The sequence below is a fragment of the Pyrus communis genome, chromosome 5, assembly GCF_041283825.1.
Source record: "Pyrus communis isolate YQ-2024b chromosome 5, ASM4128382v1, whole genome shotgun sequence".
In the NCBI taxonomy this organism is placed as follows: domain Eukaryota; kingdom Viridiplantae; phylum Streptophyta; class Magnoliopsida; order Rosales; family Rosaceae; genus Pyrus; species Pyrus communis.
In genome coordinates, this window is record NC_142569.1 from 21037076 (window position 1) to 21059304 (window position 22229).

Consider the following 22229-nt stretch of genomic DNA (forward strand, 5'->3'; position numbering starts at 1 on the left):
TTTATTTTCAATTCTTCTAACAAAAATAAATTAGAAAAAGTGAAAGGTCTTAAATTTGAATTATATGAATAGTAAATTTTATATTAAATTAAACTACTTATTGTATAGCTTAGCTGAAATCCTCATTCTCTTAATGTAAAAATATCGATGTAATAAAAATAAATTGAAAAAAGTGAAAAGCGGATTGAACAATTCACTTTCTTTATGTATACACACACATACATACATATATATATATAATTAAATAATTAAAATATTATTCTAGCGAGTAGGCAAATATTATCCTCAGTCATGACTAAAGAGTTCACAATAAAAAGAAACAACAAAGGAGAGAAAGAAGAAGATGCCAAGTTTGGGTCTCGGTAAAAAAAAAAAAAAAAAATCCTTGGACCTGAAAACCAAAGAAAAAGAGCGCTTTCCACTTGCGCATGTACAAAGATTAGCTCAAGTCCACCTTGACCTTTTGGGCTAAAAGAGCGAAAAAAAAAGGCTAACCGCATTGTCTTAAATATGTGAAGCAGTAGCCCCGTCGGTCTCAATCCGGGGGCACTTTGATCTTTTTTGTTGATTACTGCAGATGACAGTCTTTTAGAGAAAGATAAGGATATTAACAAAAAAAATGTACCCACTTGTCCCCTTTTTATTGTGAGGGAAACAAAATCTTTGCGTGGATAAATAAGATCAGTGGCTGCCTTGTAATGCTGTGAAAGTGACTAGTATTGCTTGTGAAGACTCTGAAATATCCATGTGTTTGTCTTTATTGCTCAATCATGATCCGCACAAGGATTAGATTAAGATATTCTTTATAGTTTATCCACATGGTATACTGTTGACCATTTTCCGCCTAGCTATACATGTTTAGTCAAATATAAAGAAAGTAGATGCATTTGGGGTTAGTCGATACTGAAATTAGTATCACGTACAATGTGGATTACTTATAGATTGTGTTGATAACATGTGGTCGTTGAAAGATATGTGCATTTTTTGGTATAATACTATAAAGAACTAACAAGAACATTCAACTCAAAATCAATTTATGGTAGTTTGTAATCTTAATAATTTAGTTGTATTTAAAAATGTGATTTTATTAACGGTTTAGTATTGATCAACTTGTTCAAATAAAATTCAAACACTAAAACAATGATAATTTTGAACTTCACACAATAACAACACATGATTGAAAATCAAAAGGACCGATAGATTCGGAATCTAACAATGGATCGGAATTTGGTAAATTACTTGTTGGAAGTGAAGAGTGTAATTAGTGGGAGGTCAGAGTCATACGTGGAAAGTGGATCCTGAAGAATCATAGGAAAATCCAAGGGAGAGGGATGAATCAAAGCCGTACCGCAGTGGCCTTTCTCTTTGCCAAATCTAACGAAAGATTATTATAAGAAAATGCTATCCACACATCTATTTTTACTTTTTACATATTTTTTATTAATTTTTATTCATTGATTTTTTTTAACTTGTCCAATCCGATGATAAAAAAATTAGAAAGATGTATAAATATCACATTCCTTATTATATTATATCTGCAAGCGTGCTTAATATACGTAGATTTGCCATGATTGCTTATTGGTTGCTGGCATGGAGCAAAAGCAGAGGGAGGCATGTCATTCTTCAGATCACTGCTCACTAGCTACTGTACTATCAACTATTCGGATTCCACATATCTTGATGAACAGGCTAAAAGCTACATTTTCCGTTTCTTGGTTTAACTAATCAGGTCATTTTCATAACTACCTTTAAGGGAAATATTAAGCATGAATGTATCGTACGCTTTGCTTTTAATGGAAAAGCATGTCCGTCTCATGTTAGCAAAGCTACGGGTGTAAAATCAGCCTCCTATGAGATATTAATCATATTTTTCATTGAATCTCAGTCAACCATAAATATGGATCATATTTGTTAGCTGATGATAATTTATAGAAGAACCACCATTGGTAAGAATGATAATGAATACGAGGAAAGAAAATCAATGTTGGCGCTGGTGATGGGTTAAAGATTAGGCGAGTCAAGATCAGGGCCATTAATTCCTAAACGTACACTGCATTGTCCGAACTGCCCATGTTTGCCATTTGGTAAACATAATTGTAATGGTAATGATATTACTAACATGAATAAAAGTAAATGTTAGGGAGATCACGTTATGACCACTTTTCGAATAAAAGAGGAACTACGTGTACTAGATCCTACTTTTAATCGAGAGAGGTGAAACAATGTGTACTTATAAATGTAAATGTGGTTTCCCTAACATTACTCTATAAATAAAGAGAGGTGAAACAATGTGTACTTATAAATGTAAATGTGGTCTTCCTAACATTACTCTATAAATAAAGGTATCATATGTGGTAGCAATAATCTGCCATCTTTAGTCTTGATAAATTTGCACCTACAAAACAATTAAACACATTTGATCAAAAGACCAAAGCAAAGTGCCAGTGGAGTTGGGGGGGGGGGGGGTGTTTGGCCAATGGAACTCAGATGCCTTTCTTTGAGAAGAGTGAAAGTTTAGGACTTAATAGCATAACAAAAGCTTACTAGAATTTGCTGGAGAATAGGGTATTTATAGCGAGATAGCCGGTCACATGTGTAGGGATTTCCATGTCATGTGTGGACGTCCAGTTGGCCAATTGTGTTATCTGTTGGATGTAGTAGGAAAGTACCTTTAGATGCTAGAATATCTTAAAGATGCTTGAGAAATCATCCCAAAGATATTATTTAATTAATAACATCTTGGAATATCTTGGAATATCTTATGGATTCATTGATTGAATTTTATGGTGATTGCTTACCTTAATTAAGTTGGTCTTCAATAAGGAAAGCTTCAAAGATAGGATGTGGTTATTAATCTCATCTTTAATACATTTGACTTTTCTCGTTGCTATAGGTAGGAGAGCTTGGAGAAGTCGTAGTTAGTAGCTCAGGTCTTCTTAAGGGTTGAAAAACGCGTGGAATGAATGTGGGCCTTCCTAATTTATTGAGAGCATCTCGTCACTTGTGGGTAAAAGTCCACATGACAACTCCAAAATTTTCTTCATTAGTTTTTGCTCTACATCATCTATTCTAATAACTTATAAATAATTTGGAGGTGGTTTTTTTTTTTTTTTTTAAATATCGCAATTGATCCCTAAATTGATCCTCTCTGCTCACTTTGGTTTCTCAATTCTAAAATCGATTAATGTTGTTCCGGAATATTATTACCGCATATCATTGTTGTTATTTTATTAGAGTTTGATATAAAAATTATGTTAGTGTGCTTATATGACACATGAGCAGGACCAACTACTTAATTTTTTTCCTAACGAATTCTGGGATTACTTAATACCACAATATTGGTCACTGTGTATTATGAAGAAGACTATTTTAAGTCTGGTGGGAAACTGACCATAATGTTTATGTCAATCTTCATGCGTCGTCTAATCCCCAACATCCTTGCACCAAAATTCATCCATGGTTCTTAGACCTAGTTCTAAGATTTCGTTTGCTCGACCTCCAGAAGGGCATCTTGGTCAACTATGACATGGCTATTTACGACCTAGCCTCAACCACCTTCATATCATCATGTGTTTCAAGCTTCTCAATCAATGGTACGGGGCTAATCTCGGCCTTCAAGAGTTTAAAGTGCTATACAGGGCATAAAAAAATTATGATGGCTACTATTACTTCACGCCAAGACCTAGCCTTATTTGGGAACCATACATCCTAGATGTCCCTTGGTAGGATAAAGATTGGTTCAAAGATATTCTGGTTGTTGATAGGGATTGGGAAGAAGATATAGCAGGAGTTAGAGTTAGGGCTACTCCTTCTCCTAATCCACAGTTCATCAATGAATTGGTAGACATAGGGGTGTGTCGGCTGGAGCTGATCAACCGAGCAATGTAGATTCCTACCAAGCACTACAACTGGAAGTGGTTATCTTCCCCAGTCTTTTTCTAAGCATGGGAAAAGTCTTGCCGTCAACCATTGCTCAAAGTTCCCCATTGTGGATCTAGAATGGATTGAGGCAAAGAATATCCATGAACGGATCCATTTCTTTAAGTCCAAAAATTTTCCCAACTCCAGAAAAGAAAAAAAGTAAACGATCCAGTTCTACCTTTTCAATATTGCTAGCTCCTCCTTACCAAGCATGTACGCCGATAATAGATACGGTACCTTAGAATCAAGAAACGGAGGAAGAGACTCTGATGTTGAGGAAAAAGAAGCGCGACACCACCTTTACAACTACAATATTATAGCAACTTGCTTTGTAACTTCTCATTGAAGTACCTCAATTTCATCTGTCTTCTTCTAAAGAACCATCGCACCAGCAACCGCCTGACTCCAAAATTGATGCCTAATAGTCACAGTAGCAGAAAGCTTCATCACCTTGTCCCACAGAAGTCTACTCCCCATAACTTCTTTTTACTCCAACTTACACTCCTTTGGTGGCAAGAGATTTACCCAAATCTGTGGAGCTCTAGGACTGATACTTCTTCCCTAATTGCTCCATCTAGACCTAAGATAAGGATGCAGCCTCCGTTCGTGCTTAGACCTACAATAAACCACGTCGCTCTTTCAATGGATGCCAGTAGTCTTCAAAACACAGATTATGCTTGGGCTCTTCTTGGCACCGTGATTTCTCTTATGGATTACAAGAAGTTTCACATAACCTTCGAAGACGTTATGATGTCGTGTTACGGAAGCTGTTATAAAGTAACTCTCTATTCCCTTCTCGTAAATGATTTCATTAATTTGGTCTTTTCCTTCTCACTCATGTTGGTCAGGCTTATTATGGACAAAAGTGGCCCTCTTTCGACAAGCGGAGCATATTCATCATCTCGAGTGGTTTTACAGGAATCAGATGCTAAATTGAAGCTTAATCAACAAGTACAAGCTCAGTCAGTGGAACTTAGAAGAATGCAGGCGGAACCAAGAGCCATGAAAAGAAGCCCATAAGAAGGAAGTAGAGAAGTACACAGACGAACGTACTCTTGATGAAAAGAAGGTGGATGACTATAAGGCGGATCTCACTAAAGCCCGAGAAGAGTTGGAGCAAGAACATAAGGTCAAAGCCGAAGTGGAGCAAGCTTTAACACATCTTAAAGTTGGATTAGAACGGGTGCTATGACACGCCTCGACCCGGAATGTCCACTAGGATCTCGAATCGAGCTGTGCTGCCGACACCTGGAAGGTGACGAAGCCATAAAGTGTGATAGTGTATAAAATATGAATAAATTAAAACCTAAAAGTGCTTAAGTACACGAGTACGCGATGAGTGGGTTTGGACCCATTTCACGCGTGATACAAAGCATAGGAATAGTACAATAAGGTAAGATAATGATTATACCATCATAAGAAGACATTTGTACTAAAAAGTGCCACGAATCCTCGTCGATACGAAACTCTGTTGCTAGAACCTGGAGGGGTGCAAAAATAGAAAATGTGAGTGACCGAAACAAAACTTTTCAAATTAATTTCAATTACCAAAAGCAGTAACCCCTCGCCGTAACACCTGTATAATTTCCCAGAAAATAACAGGCGTGACTATGACTCAAAACCATAACCAAAATAACAGTCTCACAGCTATGCCATGTCAAATATCTCGACAAGAATAAGTAACCCAGATGGTTGAATATATTGCTGGATTGGAGAATTTAGTGTTTAACAATCTGCTCCAATTGATTCTATTCAAGAATATCATCTGAACCCAAGAGTTCAGATCCAAGAAATACGAAATCATACTGCTCAGCCCCAAAATATGCCACCTCTAGATGTGGTCAATACTCAAGATTTAGAAGGTGAGGGTGAGGAAGACAGTGAGGAAATGGTTGAGGAACTTAGAGGCGATGGATATAATACAAGGAACATTTGCTTAATTTTTCATAAGAAAGATATATCATAATGTGGAAAACCGTTACCCAATGGGGAATTCGTTACCCGACAAGTTCGGTTACGGGGAATCCCCATTTGAAGATTCTATGGTTTCGGGTTCAGAGAAACTAAACGAGCTCGGTTATGGGGATTGCACATCAAAACCCAATTTGTCCCTTGCCATCTCTACATGTGTGAAATGGCCACCCAATATGTGTTGTCTACGTATTAGGCTTGAAAATTCGTCACACGTGAGGGTGCGTGAGTATGAATCTCACATGGGATAAAGGACGGAACTTGCATGTACTTATAAGTAATTGTGCTACTCCCCATATTGCTAATTGGTTTTTGATGGAACCTCAACTTTCTTCATGGTATCAGAGCAGGTTGACACATGTGTAAAGTCCAACGGCCACACATGCTACGCGTCACCCTATTGTCCACGTGTTTAGCTTGACAATTCACCACATGTGAGGAGGCATGTGAGAATTTGAATATAAATGAGTCCTACATCGATGAAAGGAATAACTTTGCAAGGGCTTATAAGAGATTTGACTATTCCCTATATAGCCAATTGGTTTTATCGTGAGACCTCCTTTCTTGACCAAGACAACCCTGGTTAGCCGCCATGCATAATAAATGGAAAAGGAATTCTCACTCATGTGAAAATTTCATCTTAAACCTCTCAGAAGATTACATTTCTTAGCATGCGAATACATAAAATCATTTGAAGTGACATCCATGGATTATTATATAAATCACCTAACAGCAAGGACTATTAGATCTTTAGCATACAACTTATATCCTCAACCAAAATTTAGTGACAAACCTATAACTGTCCAATTTAAACACCATTTCTTTCACTGAAACAAAAAAAGGAAAGGAAACATTTTCTAGCTGTCAGAAGCTTAACATTAGATGACTATGGCAATCCAATTTGAAAGCTACCTCGTATAAAAAAAAAATTCCTATTTCATTGAAAAAAATAAAAAATTTATAAGATGATGCATTAATTCTTATATATTCTGAGGGATGACATGTTGATATGGCTTAACCGTGACCACACAAATAGAAGGGGAGAGAAGGGAAGAGAAAAAAAAAAAGAGAGAATCCTACTCCCATGTTCTTATCCTAAAGCAACATAGTATAGGAGCAGCTGTTATTCACAAGTCAGAACATTGAATCTCATGGCAAGAGTAACTTCTAGTACCCACCATTAATTTCACTCTTAATTTTTAAACCCAAATCAGATTTTGTCTTCTGCAGCGTCAGGCCACCTCTTCCTTTTCACTCTATATATACCCCAACCCACCTCATCTCTTCTCATTGACTTCATACTTGTTCTCCGCAGCCATCATCCATCATCCATCTTTTTCTTCGTATACACACTCATCTAATTATTCATCAGAAACCCTACTAGTATTCAGAGAGAGAGAGAGAGAGAGAGAGAGAGGTGCTACATTTGTATGGAGATTGCTTCTGTTTTAATATGCATATTCCTCTTCCTCTCAACTCTTTTCTCATACCACTTGATAAAGAAACAAAAGAGAAATTGTATGCACAAAGCTAAACTCCCCCCAGGCTCAATGGGGTGGCCTTACATAGGGGAGACTCTCCAAATGTACTCTATGGACCCAAACGTATTCTTTGCTACAAAGCAGAAAAGGTTCTAATCTAATCCAATCAATATTACCAAACCCTAATTGCTATATATATATATATATATATGTTAATGTTTCTTCTACATGAATTTGATCTTAATTTGCTGTATCTTTCCCTTCTGTCTTGTGTTCATCAGGTATGGAGATGTATTCAAAACCCACATACTTGGATGCCCTTGTGTCATGCTGGCAAGCCCTGAGGCCACAAAGTTTGTGCTGGTGACTCATGCCCACTTGTTCAAACCCACATACCCGAAGAGCAAGGAGAAGTTGATTGGTCCTTCTGCTCTCTTCTTTCACCAAGGAGATTACCATAGTAGCCTTAGGAAACTCATTCAGAACTCTCTGTCCCCCAATCCCAACACTATTCAGAAACTAGTTCCTGACATTGAAGCATTGGTCATTTCTGCCTTGGACTCATGGGCTGAAGGACGCAAAGTCATCAACACGTATCATGAGATGAAAAAGGTTAGTAGTACATATTTAATTTGACTCCAAAAACATTCCTCTTTTCTCTTCAACTTCTTTTTTTTTTTCCAAAGTCTTTGGAATGAATAAATCAAAGAAGAATCAAAGAAAATGAGTGCAGAAGGAAAAATCGGACATGTGATAATCACAATCCAATTTTTTTTTTTACCAACATGCTGAGTAATTAATTAGAAGCTAACTACTTTTTAAACTAGTCTTTCGCTCTAATTAACCCCATGTTGCTTAGTCTTTTTGGTAGGTGGGTTTGTTCTAATATGCTTTTATGTGTTTGTCTTATGTAGTTTACACACATAAGCACATGTCATTGATGTGTTTTTTACTTTTTTATTGTTTATTTATTTATTTTATGAGTTACTTCCTTCAGTTTTGTTTGGATCAAGTAAATATTATTCTAATTATATGGATTTCATTTTGTCCCTTTACAGTTCTCCTTTGATGTTGGCTTTCTGGCTATCTTTGGTCAGTTGGATGAGACTTACAGAGATAAGCTCAAGGAGAATTACTGCATAGTTGATAAGGGTTACAATTCCTTCCCAACAAAAATACCTGGAACTGCATATCAGAAAGCTCTCTTGGTAAGCAACACTGGTCTAAATCTATATTTAAATTTAACATATTACATATGACTTTTTAAACTGACAGAACCCTTTTTATTTCGAAAGGCAAGGAAGAGGCTTGGTGAGATTTTGAGTCAGATAATTTGTGAGAGGAAGGAAAAGAAAACCATGCAGAATGATTTATTGGGTCATCTGCTGAATTTCCAAGATGAAAATGGGCAAACTTTAACTGAGGATCAAATTTCTGATAACATCATTGGAGTTCTGTTTGCAGCCCAAGACACTACAGCTAGTGCTCTAACATGGGTTCTCAAGTACCTCCACGATAACCCGAAAATTCTTGAAGCTGTGGAGGTAAAATTTTCGTGCTATAAAGTTTGCAAATTTTACACAAATTATACAAGTGAAAGATTGGTTTATGTTGAGCTGTGATATATTATTGCAGGCTGAGCAGAAGGCCATATATGAAGCTAATGAAGTATGTAAGAAGACCTTGAGTTGGGCACTGATTAAGAACATGCCACTCACATATAGGGTAACCCAACTCACACTAGCCATCCAAATATTCAAAAGCGAAGTGATTTTTGTACTCATTTTCTCCTCTACCCTCTCCGGCCGTTGAATAAATCAAAGAAGCATTAATGTACAGAATTAATAGGAGAGTGCAGAGTGAAAAAATGAGCCTGAAAATCACTATTTTTTTTTTTTTTTAAATGGGAAAAATTTTACTGAGCTGGATATGTATGAAATTTCAGGTTATATTGGAGAGCTTGAGGATGGCAAGTATAATATCTTTCACATTTAGGGAAGCTGTGGTTGATGTAGAATTCAAAGGTGAGGAATTTAAGTTCATTTTTATGCCATTTAAGTAGAAAAATACAAGTAATTAAAGAGGTTTTATTTCCATAAATTTCGTTTCAAAGTTGATCAAAAAAATATTGCAGGATATCTTATACCAAAGGGTTGGAAGGTGATGCCATTGTTTAGGAACATACATCATAGTCCAGAATTCTTCTCAGATCCTCAAAATTTTGATCCATCTAGGTTTGAGGTATGTAGAGACACTGATATCAGCTGGATTCTGTCATTTTTTTTGCTTTTTTTTTTTTTTTTACCTTCTCTCTCTCCTCAAACAAAAACAAATTCTATGGAAAAGATCAAACTTGATTTTTTTTCCTTATATTTTATTTTTGTGGTTGTGGGCAAAATAGGTTGGTCCAAGGCCTAGCACTTTCATGCCATTTGGGAAAGGAGTGCATGCTTGTCCAGGAAATGAGCTTGCCAAGTTGGAGATGCTCAGTTTGGTCCACCACCTTGTGACCAAATTCAGGTACACAATGCAAATATGCAAATATCATTTTTGTTTTTTTTTTCATTAGAATTGTCTACATTATATCCTTAGGTTCTTAAAAAGAATAATATGTATAAAATTTGATGCAACTTACTATTGTTTCTGCATCTAATCTTTTTTTTTTTCTCGAACAAACTTTCATTAGAGTGATGATCCTCAAAGGACAGAAATACAATCATAATACATGTAACGTGTAACAAAACAAGATGTGTGTGAAAACCAAACTAAATTATTATGATATTAATGTTCAAGTTCAGCTATTGCATTGCATCCGCTGTATCTAAAACCGTGTTGGTAAAACAATCATGTTAAAACATTTTCACTGAAATGTGTAAAGATTGTGTGTTGATCCCAAATTAGAAAGCTCTTGTTGTTGATATAATGATTTGTGATTGCAGGTGGGAAGTGGTGGGATCACAAAGTGGGATTCAGTATGGTCCATTTCCAATTCCTCAGCATGGACTACCAGCCAGATTTTGGAAAGAATCCAACCAATCTCAAACAAAACTTGGGGGCCACTAATTGATCGCCTTCCCCAACCAACTTAATTACTCATGTTAATAACCTTCCTAAAACCCAATTAATTTTCACTAGTCCTCTTGTTTTTCAGATGGGGATCTCTGTCTCTCTATGTCTTTAGAAGTAGTCTATCATTTATCTTCCATGTAATTTTTAAGGGTGATTTTGATCATCTCTATAAGAAACTTCAATGATTAAGGGGTAATCCTTTTATATTACCCTATGAGCGGATTTGTTATTGCCTATTATTGTAACTTTGTTCTAAGCTAATCAAATGTAGGTAGTGATAACAAAACATGTTCAAGCTATAGTTTATAAAAATTAAAAAAAAATAAAAAAACTATTACTTTATTCACTTGTTGTTGACGATGAAATTTAAATTCAAAACATCCAACAAATAGATATTGAATATCATTAAACCAAATAGTCATTGGCACTATTATATCAAGAAGGAAATGCTTCAAGCTAGATGTGCCTTCTCAGTACAAATATACAACATTACAACTGCAAGAAAGAACATATTTTTCTAGAATATAGTTTAGAAATGTTTTTAAAATGACTGAAAGCGCTTTTAAAGAAACTGTTTTTGAGTTCCAAAAGCTCTTCAAGCTGGTACTTCTAATAGAGTGAACACTAATTAAATTACTACACACTTGGCCTCTTCGATCAATAAGGTGGAGATCAATAGCTAAGCTTTGTTTAAGATATCACTGTTTATGACACATTGAGAATCAGATTCCAACATGATGGAAGAGAAGCCAACCTTTTATTGTCATTTGCAACATGAAGGTGACTTCCATTCACATGACAAGACAACAAAAACGAAGGGACCATACTATAACTCAAAACGCCTAAACCAAGCAATTGAATGGTCATGCTTCATGTTAATAGATAAAATTTCCACAATACAATAAAAGACGTATGTAAGATAGAAAAAATATTAGGCCAAATAATACAACAAGGGCAACGAACAAAGCAAATGCCGCACAAACAACCATGAAGTCCACATCTCTCTGGTCAAATCCACAAAGCTTTAAACAACGCATGGGCCTAAATGTGTCACCACGTAGAGCAATATTTGCCATCAAACGCCGCATCTTGCCAAGAAGATACTGGATAACGTCTAGTCTATTCCAGGAGCATCTCCAATTGGGTTGTACCGAAAATGCTCATAACTACCCTATTATGAACAGCTTTAAAATATACATTGCTTTTTCAAATGTGCTTTCGTTTTACTTTAATCAACTCTTCTAACTTTGCAATTTATTGCTTTAATTTCTAATTAAGGGCACGTTCACTTAGCAGAAACGAAAAATTGAAAGAATCAGGAGTTTAAAAGTAGGAGAAGTAACAAAAGGGAATCAAATCAATTAGCGCCCCCCAGTTGATTTGATTCTTGATTTTTACGTATTTGATTACAGACAGCTAATTTCCTTACGTGTCACAAAAGTAAACGTAAGGGAAAGTTAAAGAGTAAAAAGATTCACTTACCCATTACTTTAGTAAACACATGAAACTCAAGAATCAAAACTATCAATTTAAATTTCTTGTAATTAAACATGGTTGTATGGAAAATATTTTCAAAGACGTCTTTCTTCCGCAATAAATTTGCTTTATCCAAATGGGTTTACAAAAGTTTGCTATCTCATTTGATGTATTGGACTGGAGGTGGAGGCCCATCGACCATAATAAGCACTAGTACAGACGTTAAACCTCACATTTTATACCATGTATTTTCTCTCCCATACTTTACTCTCCTTCTCTCATCTCATTTCATCTTCCATCGTACTGCAATGACATTTGTTGCACATTCAATTCTAACGTATACCATACGAAAATACACACACGCAATACATTTTCTTTAAATTGACTGTGGACGTAACAATTTGTTGGTTTTCTTGAAAACAACCGTTTCGTAAGAACATTTCGAAAAATACTTCCGTGTGACGGGAGTGATAGGCAAGGTTTTTTATTTCTCCGGAAAAATTGTTCCACCTATCTCATGAGATTGGCATTGTTCGCCTGATGGGAACTTGCACATTGCTTCACGTGGGGGGGTCTTTAGCAGTGGCCACGAAAGAGCCAATTGTCAGGAAGTCGGTTGGCCGAGAAATAGCAAAGGTGCCGTTGATTGGACGAAAAAAAAAGAAAGAAAGGCAGGTGCCCACCACAAGGGCAAAGAGGTTGAATGATTTGTGAGGGTGAGAGCTTGAGAGGCCTAGCAAACTACACAATGATTTGTGAGGGTGAGAGCTTGAGAGGCCTAGCAAACTACACATTGATTTCCCTATTTTGCACGGGTGGCATTAGACCGACCAAACCGACTGATCCGAATCATATTAGTTGGTTTCATTTTTTCAGCAAGAAAAAGCTCAAATAATTTAAAAATCAAACCGGACCGATTACATTTTGAGTTGGTTCGATTTTGATACTTTTAAAGCTGATCAAAATTAAACCGAAACGACTATGTATTTTTTAGCTATTAACTTATTCATTTTACATGTATCAACTTATTATAGCTTATTTGGAGGTCTTACCGTATGTATAAGTTATAGTGATTATTAACAATTAGGAGATTTAAATGTATCTTATACTTATGTGAGGTTATAATTAATAAATCGTTTGCTAATAGGAGATTTTATTTAATTGAAACTTAGTTCTATTTGACTTGATGAACCTTTTATATTCGGAAAAAACTAATCTTTCAATCAAGTTGAAATGTATGAGATGTGTGGATGTTTAGAAGATTAAAACTCTTGAAATGTTGAACGTTTTATTTATTTATTGTTGAATAAGCTCAAACCTACCGAATCAAACTGATTAACATTGGTTTCATTTGGTTCAGTTTCAATGGTGGTATGGGTCAAAACTAAACTCAAGCAAACCATCAAATATTAGTTAGTTCAGTTATATTGTTAGTGTCAACCCGATCCGCACCCACCCCTACTATTTTGCTTACAAATTGTGAAGCAAATGTGCTTTTGCTGGTGGTCCCTTTTGGCCCCAAATTTGATATTTCAATTAAAGGACATACATGGATAAATAAATAAAAAAGTTAAACGGATAAACATAATTGTCCTACAATGGGGCGCCCCCACCCTAGTTTGAAATTGGAATTACCCTAAATTATTATTGTCTGAAAGATTCCTACCAATATGCCCTCCACCTTCACTACCCCCCCCCCCCCCCCCCCCCCCCCCCCAAAACCCAATTTCTACATGCTTCCAATATAGCTCTAATATCTTTTTATTTTTGGGTCCGACCAGCTCTAAATATGTGGAAATTCTTGGGCACAAACAACATGACCATGTGGTCATCTGACCGCGCACACACAACACAAAACACCCCACCCCTAGTATTGGGCCCCGACAACCTAACCACGTGGCCATTTGACCGCACACATAAAACACCCTTACCCCCCCCCCCCGGGGCCGGTGTACCGACTGAAGAATATCTCCTAATATGAAAGTCAAAATTAGCACTAACAGACCAAACGCATAGTAAGCATAAGCTTTTTGAGAACATTCAACAAATACTATTAACTATTTTTTAGCATTTGAATATTTAGTACTGCTATTAAAAATATTGTGCCTTGAAAGGAGGAGAAAGTTGCCTAGGGTTTGGCTTCACAAGTGCTTTTGGCGGGCAATTTTCGTTCTGGATCTTGAAGATCTATGGCGGGCGGTCGTGCAAGCTGGACCTATCAAAGACCAGCAAGAGGCCGGGAACTATGGGCGAGCCTGATCTGGCAGGTGACATGGAGGAGCTGGGGTGAAGCTAGGATCCAATCTCAAGTTATTGGAGAAGGAAAGGAAAGTAATTGTCATGGGAAGAAAGGAAGTTGAGGAGGCCCTGATTGGGTTTCATTTTTGTCCTATTGTTGAGGTGTTCACGACCAAGGAGGTGCATAGGGATGTGTTTATCGACATATTCGCGTCTTTGTGGAGAGGGAAGAGTGGGGTCTTGATTTGAGATTTGGGAGGTCGGCAGTTCCTTGCCTGCTTTGTGACTGAACAAGACCTGATTCGTGTGATTGAGGCTGACCATCCCTGGACTTTCAAGGATGACTTAGTCATGGTGGAGAACAGAACACACGCTGGTAAGAATCGATGGGAACCCCTTACTCTTGGGTCATTTTGGATGCAATTGCACAATATTCCCCCTCTGAGTATGACCGAGGGGGTTACCAGAGTGGGGTAGGAGGCAATGGCACCGGGAGGAGTGAGGGTGCGGGTGATGGTGAAACGCATGATACAACCAGCTAGCCTCTAAAAATGAAGCTTTATTTTGGCACAGAAAGTACCAGATTGACGACAAAGGAGAAGATCAGGGCCAAAAAGGAGAGGGATGAAGAAGTGAGGGGAAGCAAGGGAGAGAGCTTTCGATGAGGTCTGATTGGACCGGGGGGAACTGTGGCACCGAGGGTAAAATATATGGTCTTGATTAGTTTGGTTGAGGGTGAGGAAGGTTCCACAAGAGGGAAGGGCTGTGAGGGGGTGAAAACAAAAGGGGATTATGGAGGTAGGATTGATTTGAATCTCATGCCGATGGAGGAGGATCCAATCAGTAACTCTAAAAACGATATTGGGGATTACTCAAGACAGGCGACTGGAGTGGAGGGGAACTCACATGAGAATCAAGAGCTGGTTTCAACGGTGGACACCCAAGACTCAGACATGTTTAAGTTGGGGCCAATTATTGATGTTATCTTGAGGGAGGGAAAGGCTAAAAAGTGAGGACTTATGCAAATGGAAGAGTCTGATGATGCAATAAGGGTGCTGCCCAGGAGTGTAAGACAGCGCTCGACTAAAGCCACAACTAAGGCAGAGGAAACTAGCCTTGAGGGGTATCCTAAGTCCCTATGAAGCTTATAGTATGGAAATGTCAGGGTATCAGGGGTGACCTGACAGTTGACAACTTGCTGGAGCAAAATAAGCTCTACACCTCTGACATAGTGATCCTGCTTAAAACAAAAAACAAGAGCAATCGCTATGGGTAACTAAAGAAAAAACTAGGAATGACGTTTATCCATGCAGTGGAACCTAGAGGAATTGGAGGTGGTTTGTGTTTATTCTGGAAAGATGTTTCACAGGTTCTCTTCGTGAAATATACTGATTTTGTAATTAGATTAGGGCAAAAAGTGTCACTGGCAATTATTTTCCATATACACTAGTACTGATGAGAAAAAAAGGTGAGACCAATGGAAGGTGCTTAGCAATCAAATCGAGAAGGAAAATGATCTCTGTCTCCTAATAAGAGACTTTAATGATATACTGTGCAATGGTGAAAAAGAAGGGGGAAATCATAGATTAGTGGCTAACATGAGGGATTTCAGGGAGTTTATGGCTCATAATGAACTGTTGGACTTAGGTTATGAAGGCTACCCGAAGGAATAATAGAGACTTCATGCCTATTTAATAAAGACTTGATCGTGGCTTAGCAAGTTCGGGATGGCATGACCTATACCCGGACACAAAAATCTTAAATGTAGCTTTGGAAGGGTCAGACCATTCAATGCTACTACTCACCATAAGGAAGTCAGAGGAATGGAGGGGAAGAAGGTTTATGTACGATGTAAGATGGAGCAAGTTGGCAGAGTGCCGCAACCAGGTAGCTAAAGATTGGAAGGAAGAGGCTAGGGGCTCTTATGCTTTCGATTCTGCGAAAAGCAGAAGTCCGTCAGGAGGAGTCTCAAGGGGTGATATAGAGAGCAAGCCAGAAACTCTAAAAAAACCATTGACAAGCTAAAAGGTGAGTTAAGGGAAGCTTACCAATCAAAGGAATTTGCCTCGGTAGGGGTGCACCTAAAAGAAAGAGAGCAAAGGAAAGCGCATAAGGAGGAAGAGTCTTTCTGGCGAGTTAAATTCGAAGGTCCAATGGCTTAACAAAGGTGACAAGAATACCAAATTTTTTCATGCACAAACGATGAAATGAAGGAAATCAAATAAGATAAATGGCTTGGAGGATCCGCAGGGGGTATGGCATAAGAGTGAAGAAGAGATCTGTTCTCTCGCGGTGGACTATTTGTCTGACCTTTTTCAGTCCAATAAGGTGTACCAAATTGATGAAATTATGAGTTGTGTGTAGACAATCTGTTATTGACAGCTCCGGTACTTGATGGCAATATTCAGGAGGCTGTTTTCCAAATCCCACCCATGCGAGCTCCGGGGCTAGATGGTTTCTTCAGAAGCTTTAATCAGGACCATTGGGAAGTGGTGAGAGTGGATGTGATCAACACAGTCAAAACCTTTTGGCATTCAGGCAAGCTCTTAAGGAAACTAAACCGTATAAATTTGGTTATCATTCCGAAGGTGTCATGTTCGAAGAACTTGCTGCAGTACCGGCCTATTGCTTTATGTAATGTAAGCTATAAGGTCATTGTTAAAGTTCTCACGAATAGGATGAAGAGGGTGATGCCTAAGGTGATTAGCGAGAATTAGTCAGCCTTTGTGGCTGGGAAATATATACAAGATAATATTCTTGTAGTACATGAGATTTTGCACTCTCTTATGTATTAAACAAAGAAGGATAGGGTGGGTACGGCTTTAAAGTTGGATATGGCAAAGGTGTACGATTGTGTAGAATGAGATTTCCTCTTAGTCATGATAGCTAAGATGGAGTTTGCTCTAGTGTTTTGCAGTTGGATTAAGAAGTGTATTTCATCTGCTTTCTACAGCATTTTGGTGAATGGGAACCCAACGGGGTATATTTTGCCACAAAGAGGGCTAAGGCAAGGTGACCCTTATTCCCCATACATGTTCCTTCTTTACACTGAAGGGTTCTTTACCCTAATCCAGAATGGTATGAAGAGAAGAGCTTTCCACAAGGTGAGGGTGGTACCACATAAGATGCCTATTTCACACTTATTCTTTGCTGATGACTCAATGTTATTCTGTGATGCGACCTTTGATGATATGCAAGGGGTGAAGGACATTTTGAACATTTATGCGGAGGGGTTGGGTCAGGAGATTAATATGGCAAAGAGTTCTATTTACTATGGGTCAAAGGTTAAGAAGCGGGATAAGAAGATTATTGAGCGTACTTTGAACATTCAAAGTAAGGTGGGGTTTGGAAAGTACCTTGGGCTTCAAGCTAATTTTGGTCGTTCAAAAAAAGTTGTCTTCAAAGAGGTCCGGAAGCGGATCGAGACAAAGATGGCGGGATGGGCTGAGTAGTTTTTCAACCAAGCAAGGAAGGAAGTCCTTATAAAAGCAATGGCAATGGTTATGCCAAATCATGTGATGGGTTGTTTTAAGTTACCGATCAGGGTTTGCAAGGACATTGAGAAATCTATTCAAAGCTATTGGTAGAGGGGAAATGAGCACCGTAAGGGGGTTCAATGGGCCTCCTAAGATTGCTTATTGAAGAAAAAGCCATGGGGGGGCTGGGGTTCAAAGATATCCAGTGCTTTAATCTGGCCTTCCTGGTGAAGATTGGGTGGTGACTGATCTTATATGGGAGACATAGTCTATATACATAGGATGGAAATCTATAATGATAGATTTCAAGACATAATTGGATTATCTCAATCCCTATTGATAAACGATATATGTAGGAAGTTTCTCGAATGATAAACTTCAAATGAAATGACAATTCCAGTCAGAGTGCGAGTTGCTCTTCAAAAAGGGAATGTACCCTTTTTGACTCCCAAAGAAGCATAAAGCGTAAATATAATCATTTATGCATACGTAGAAAGGTGATTTACGTATTTCATATTGTATGAAAAACATTGATATGAGTTGTGCCAAGATCGGTACAAGACAATATCAGTGCAAGCCCAAGATCAGAACCATGGCAACTGTCGATTGAGTTCTTAAGTATTTAAGAAATACTAAAAGATAGATTCCTCAAGAATGAGGAAGAATTAGAGTAACGCAATGGAAGCGTAAATGTATTAGATTATGAATCTAATATCGTATCCATCATTGAATGTCTTTTCATTTTAAATGAAGAGATAATTAGATATCTCTTTATTATGACTAAAGAGTTATTTGGGTGGAAACATTAAAAGTAATGACTTTAGTGTGTTCCATCATGCAAAATATATCGCCATATAGAAGCTTGCAACAATGTTGTTTGGATGGGAAAGTTCATTTATGAACTCTCCATTCGGTTCCAACCAGAAAGTGTCTCTAGTGTACCGACACTACGACACTAATGGGGTGATAGGTCAAGCCAAGGAATCAAGGTCTCATCAACATCCGAACTCAAATAAGAGACTGAACCACATGATTGAGAATCATGTATAATGGTGATGTCGTTATTCTCAAGGTTGCTTATGTGGATAACATATAGATATCCATTGTTAAGGCCTACTACTCAACTATTTTTGAAATGAATTCAGAAAAGGTATCATCACCGATGACCAAGCTGATTGGCTCTAGTGCAAATGGAAGATTGTTGGAAATGTGCCCTAAAGCTAATCATATGATGATGCTTTATAGATATTTCACATGTTAAACTAATCTAGTTTAATATAAAGGGAAAAGATTATTGTTTAAAGCCCTCTCATATAAATGTTGTATGCTTAAACGATAAGTAGGAATATGTAATTGGGAGAATGTGATCTAAAGAAGTTAGATTCATGAGACCATTCTCTTTCGTATACATATCCTAAACGTTCCTGATCATAGGATTGCTAATTGGGCATTGACGATCCGTTAAGATCAGTACGTGATATGTCTTCTCTTAGAAAGAGTGACTGGTCTCGAATCATTGGTGTGACTGACACCAAGACAAGCATGTAGGTGTTCAATAGAGAATGAGCCCATTGAATGTGATTAACAAAGAGTTCTCATATGCATGTCACATGAGAACTCATGGTTGGGATAATGCAAAGTAGCCCTTTAACCTAAGGCATCATAGTTGTTTTGTGGATAGGTCCTTGATCTTTGACTATGTCAAAGTCACTCCGTCAAAGGGTGTCCACGACATAGTTGGGGTTAAGCCACTTAGTCATGGAGGCAAGTGAGTGCACAACAAGGGATCTCTAACCTTCAAACCATTTGAGTTAGAATACTTTATGATATGATTAAGAATCTCTGGCCAGAATATGAGTAAGATTTAGGAAGTCGTTCCAAATCGCATTCAAGGTAATCGTATAAGTAAAAGAATCACTTTGGATAGTAGACATGAATAAATTATCAAACCAAACAATGTGGTCAAGAGTATTGTATTAGAGAAAAACCGTATTGCATTGTAATCCTAAATTGAATAGGTTCTCCACCTCTTTTGATTAGCTTGGGTAGCCATGATATACTGTTAGGTGTCACTCATGGTTTGTGGAAGCCCTAAAGGTGTATAATCACTAAAGGGAGAATTGAAAGTACGTTTCAATTCACAATCAATTTCAAGAGTTCTAATCGCCCACTGCCTCGCTAAAAGGAGCCTAATGGATTGTACACCGTGTAAGGTAGAAATTGAAGAAACAACGAAGATAAGTAAGGATAATTAAATGGTTTAATTATTTATGGCTAAGATTAATTAATATGTTAATTAATCAAATGAATAAGTTCGTATTAGACCTCGAGTTAGTTTTAGGCCTCAAGGTCCAATGGGATTTGAATGTCAAGTCCAAATACTCAAGTTGTATGACAACTTGAAAATACAAAGGGCTTGAAAGCCTAATAAACCCATCAAGGGCAGCCATAAGATTAAGAGGTATAAATGCATCTTTATAGCCATTTCATCATTAGGGTTTTCTTTGAGGAAATTGGAAAGAACACAAGCTCTCATTTTTTTTCTCTAAGAGGTCGGCCACCCTAGAGGAAAATAGCTAGCAATCTTTCTTCCTTTAGGTCACTCATCTCTTCCTCAATGCTCTCCTTGGTGTGGAGACTTAGAGGTTCCCCATTTTGGGAACTTGGAGAATCCATTCCTTCATCCATCCAAGAAGCCATGGAGCCAAAAAGCAAAGTTCCTCCATCCAGATCTATGGAGTCAAGGAGCAAGGAGACTAAGGAAATAAGACCCTCACATGGGTGAATATCCTTTGCTAAGCAAAGAGGTGCTTCAAAGGTATAAAAGTTTCTCAACTTTTTTCTTTAAGATTTAAGTTGAGTCTTGGTTCACCACAACTACTAGGCCTTGAATTTCATGGGTAAAGTTTTGTTTTTGAGTGCATACAAGCATGATTCCGCCTTTCAATTGTTAATTGCATGCATAGATGTTGCTCAAATGAACTAGTTTTCACAAATATATCCTTCAAATGAAAATACGGCAAAAACTATACTTAGTCTAGTACCTTGGGCAGTTATGAAGCAAAACTTTTCAGTACAAAGGTGGCCGCCAAACCTAGCGTTGGAAGAAATAAACCTAGAGATGGTTCCTTTTTTGATACAGTTACATGGGGTTCCGTTGAATGTTAGCTCTAGGGCTAATGTCTGTAGAATTGCTTCAAAAATAGGGGAAGTGATGGAAGTAGAGGACCCAGCTATTGCACCTGATTTTCTCAAAGCTAAAGTGGTAGTCAATACTCTAAATCCTTACCCCTCTGGTTGTTGGCTATCGAGAGATGCTAATGAGCAAACATGGATATAGTTGTGTTATGAAAAACTTTAGGATTTCTATTAATGTTGTGGTCAAATTGGTCACTCAAACACTGAGTGTGCTTTTGAGCCAATGCATGGGTGATGCTAACTAATTAAGCACACAAATTAAAACCCTCTTTTGACAATTGTAGTAAAGATGCAAGTAGGGATCATTCTAGACCGGGGATTAGGAGGGATTACTAAATCACTTGGAAACTGACTCAAAAACGTAAAACAAACGTTAAAAACACTAAACTAGACTCAAAGAATGCAAAACACTTATAAACACAAACTAAGACACTTTCTAACTAAATTAGACACTAAAGTAAAGGGGGATTGAGGTTTTGACGAAATTAACTAAATGCAAAGATTGTAATTAAAAGGCAGAATATAAATATGAATGTGATGAAAATATGGATGAATGCTAGCTAGAAGGTTCTTCTCCACACATGTCACACTTGCATACAATTTGATTTTCAGTTGGTCTTTCGATGAATTATGAAACTCAACACCCCGGGTTAATTAGGTCCGCTTAAATTAACCGTCAAGTTTTCCTTAAGTTAATGAATTGGATGGGTTAGCGCAACGCAATTCAAAACATTCTCTAAAAGTCCTTTACGTGAAAAGCACAATAAAGATACAATCAAAGATCATTAAGCATTATGAAAACTATAAGTGTTGACGAGGCATTCGTTACTATGATGAGCATGAAACTAGTGCCAAGAATTCATTTAACGCGATTGTTTATAAGCAACCTCCACTACTTGTGAAAATAAGTTCATAACTATTAGGTGAAATTCACTTATATTCTAGCGTCATATTCATGCATGAAAATTAAGCGTGCACTCTCAATCAACATACATAAATAAGTTATCGATCAAGCAGTTAAACAAATTGAATTCACCATTCATGAAATTCCAACCAAAAATAATCAAATCATATTGCAAGCATAAACATGGTTTCGAATCACCCCCTAACTAAATAGGGATTTAGCCTCTCATGTTCACAACAAGAAAAATAAAATTTAATTTAAACATAATGAACAAAGGATTGATTACACCTAGAACGCCCAACGAATCCACTTGAATTTCTGCGCGTCGAAGCTCCTCTTTCCTCTTCTCCTTGCTGCGGCAGTGAGGTTTTTGGGAATTTCTGGATGTTGTTTTAGTTTGGGAATGGGTTTAGGGTGGTAAAGATGTGCGGCAAGATTGTGGAGTGATGGAGGAAGGCACGGCAAAGGTTTTGGGTGATGGTGGCTGCACGGTTT

At 37.5% G+C, this 22229-nt stretch overlaps 1 protein-coding gene across 1 annotated transcript; it reads left to right on the plus strand.

The window, feature by feature from the left end:
- Positions 1-6718: 6718 nt before the first annotated feature.
- Positions 6719-10651, plus strand: LOC137725362 (abscisic acid 8'-hydroxylase 4). Its single transcript, XM_068464021.2, has 9 exons — positions 6719-7522; positions 7655-7985; positions 8432-8581; positions 8669-8917; positions 9009-9098; positions 9319-9397; positions 9508-9614; positions 9775-9893; positions 10313-10651. Exons 1-9 carry the CDS (start codon positions 7323-7325, stop codon positions 10434-10436), a joined length of 1449 nt encoding a protein of 482 aa, XP_068320122.2. The 5' UTR covers positions 6719-7322; the 3' UTR covers positions 10437-10651.
- Positions 10652-22229: the final 11578 nt, after the last annotated feature.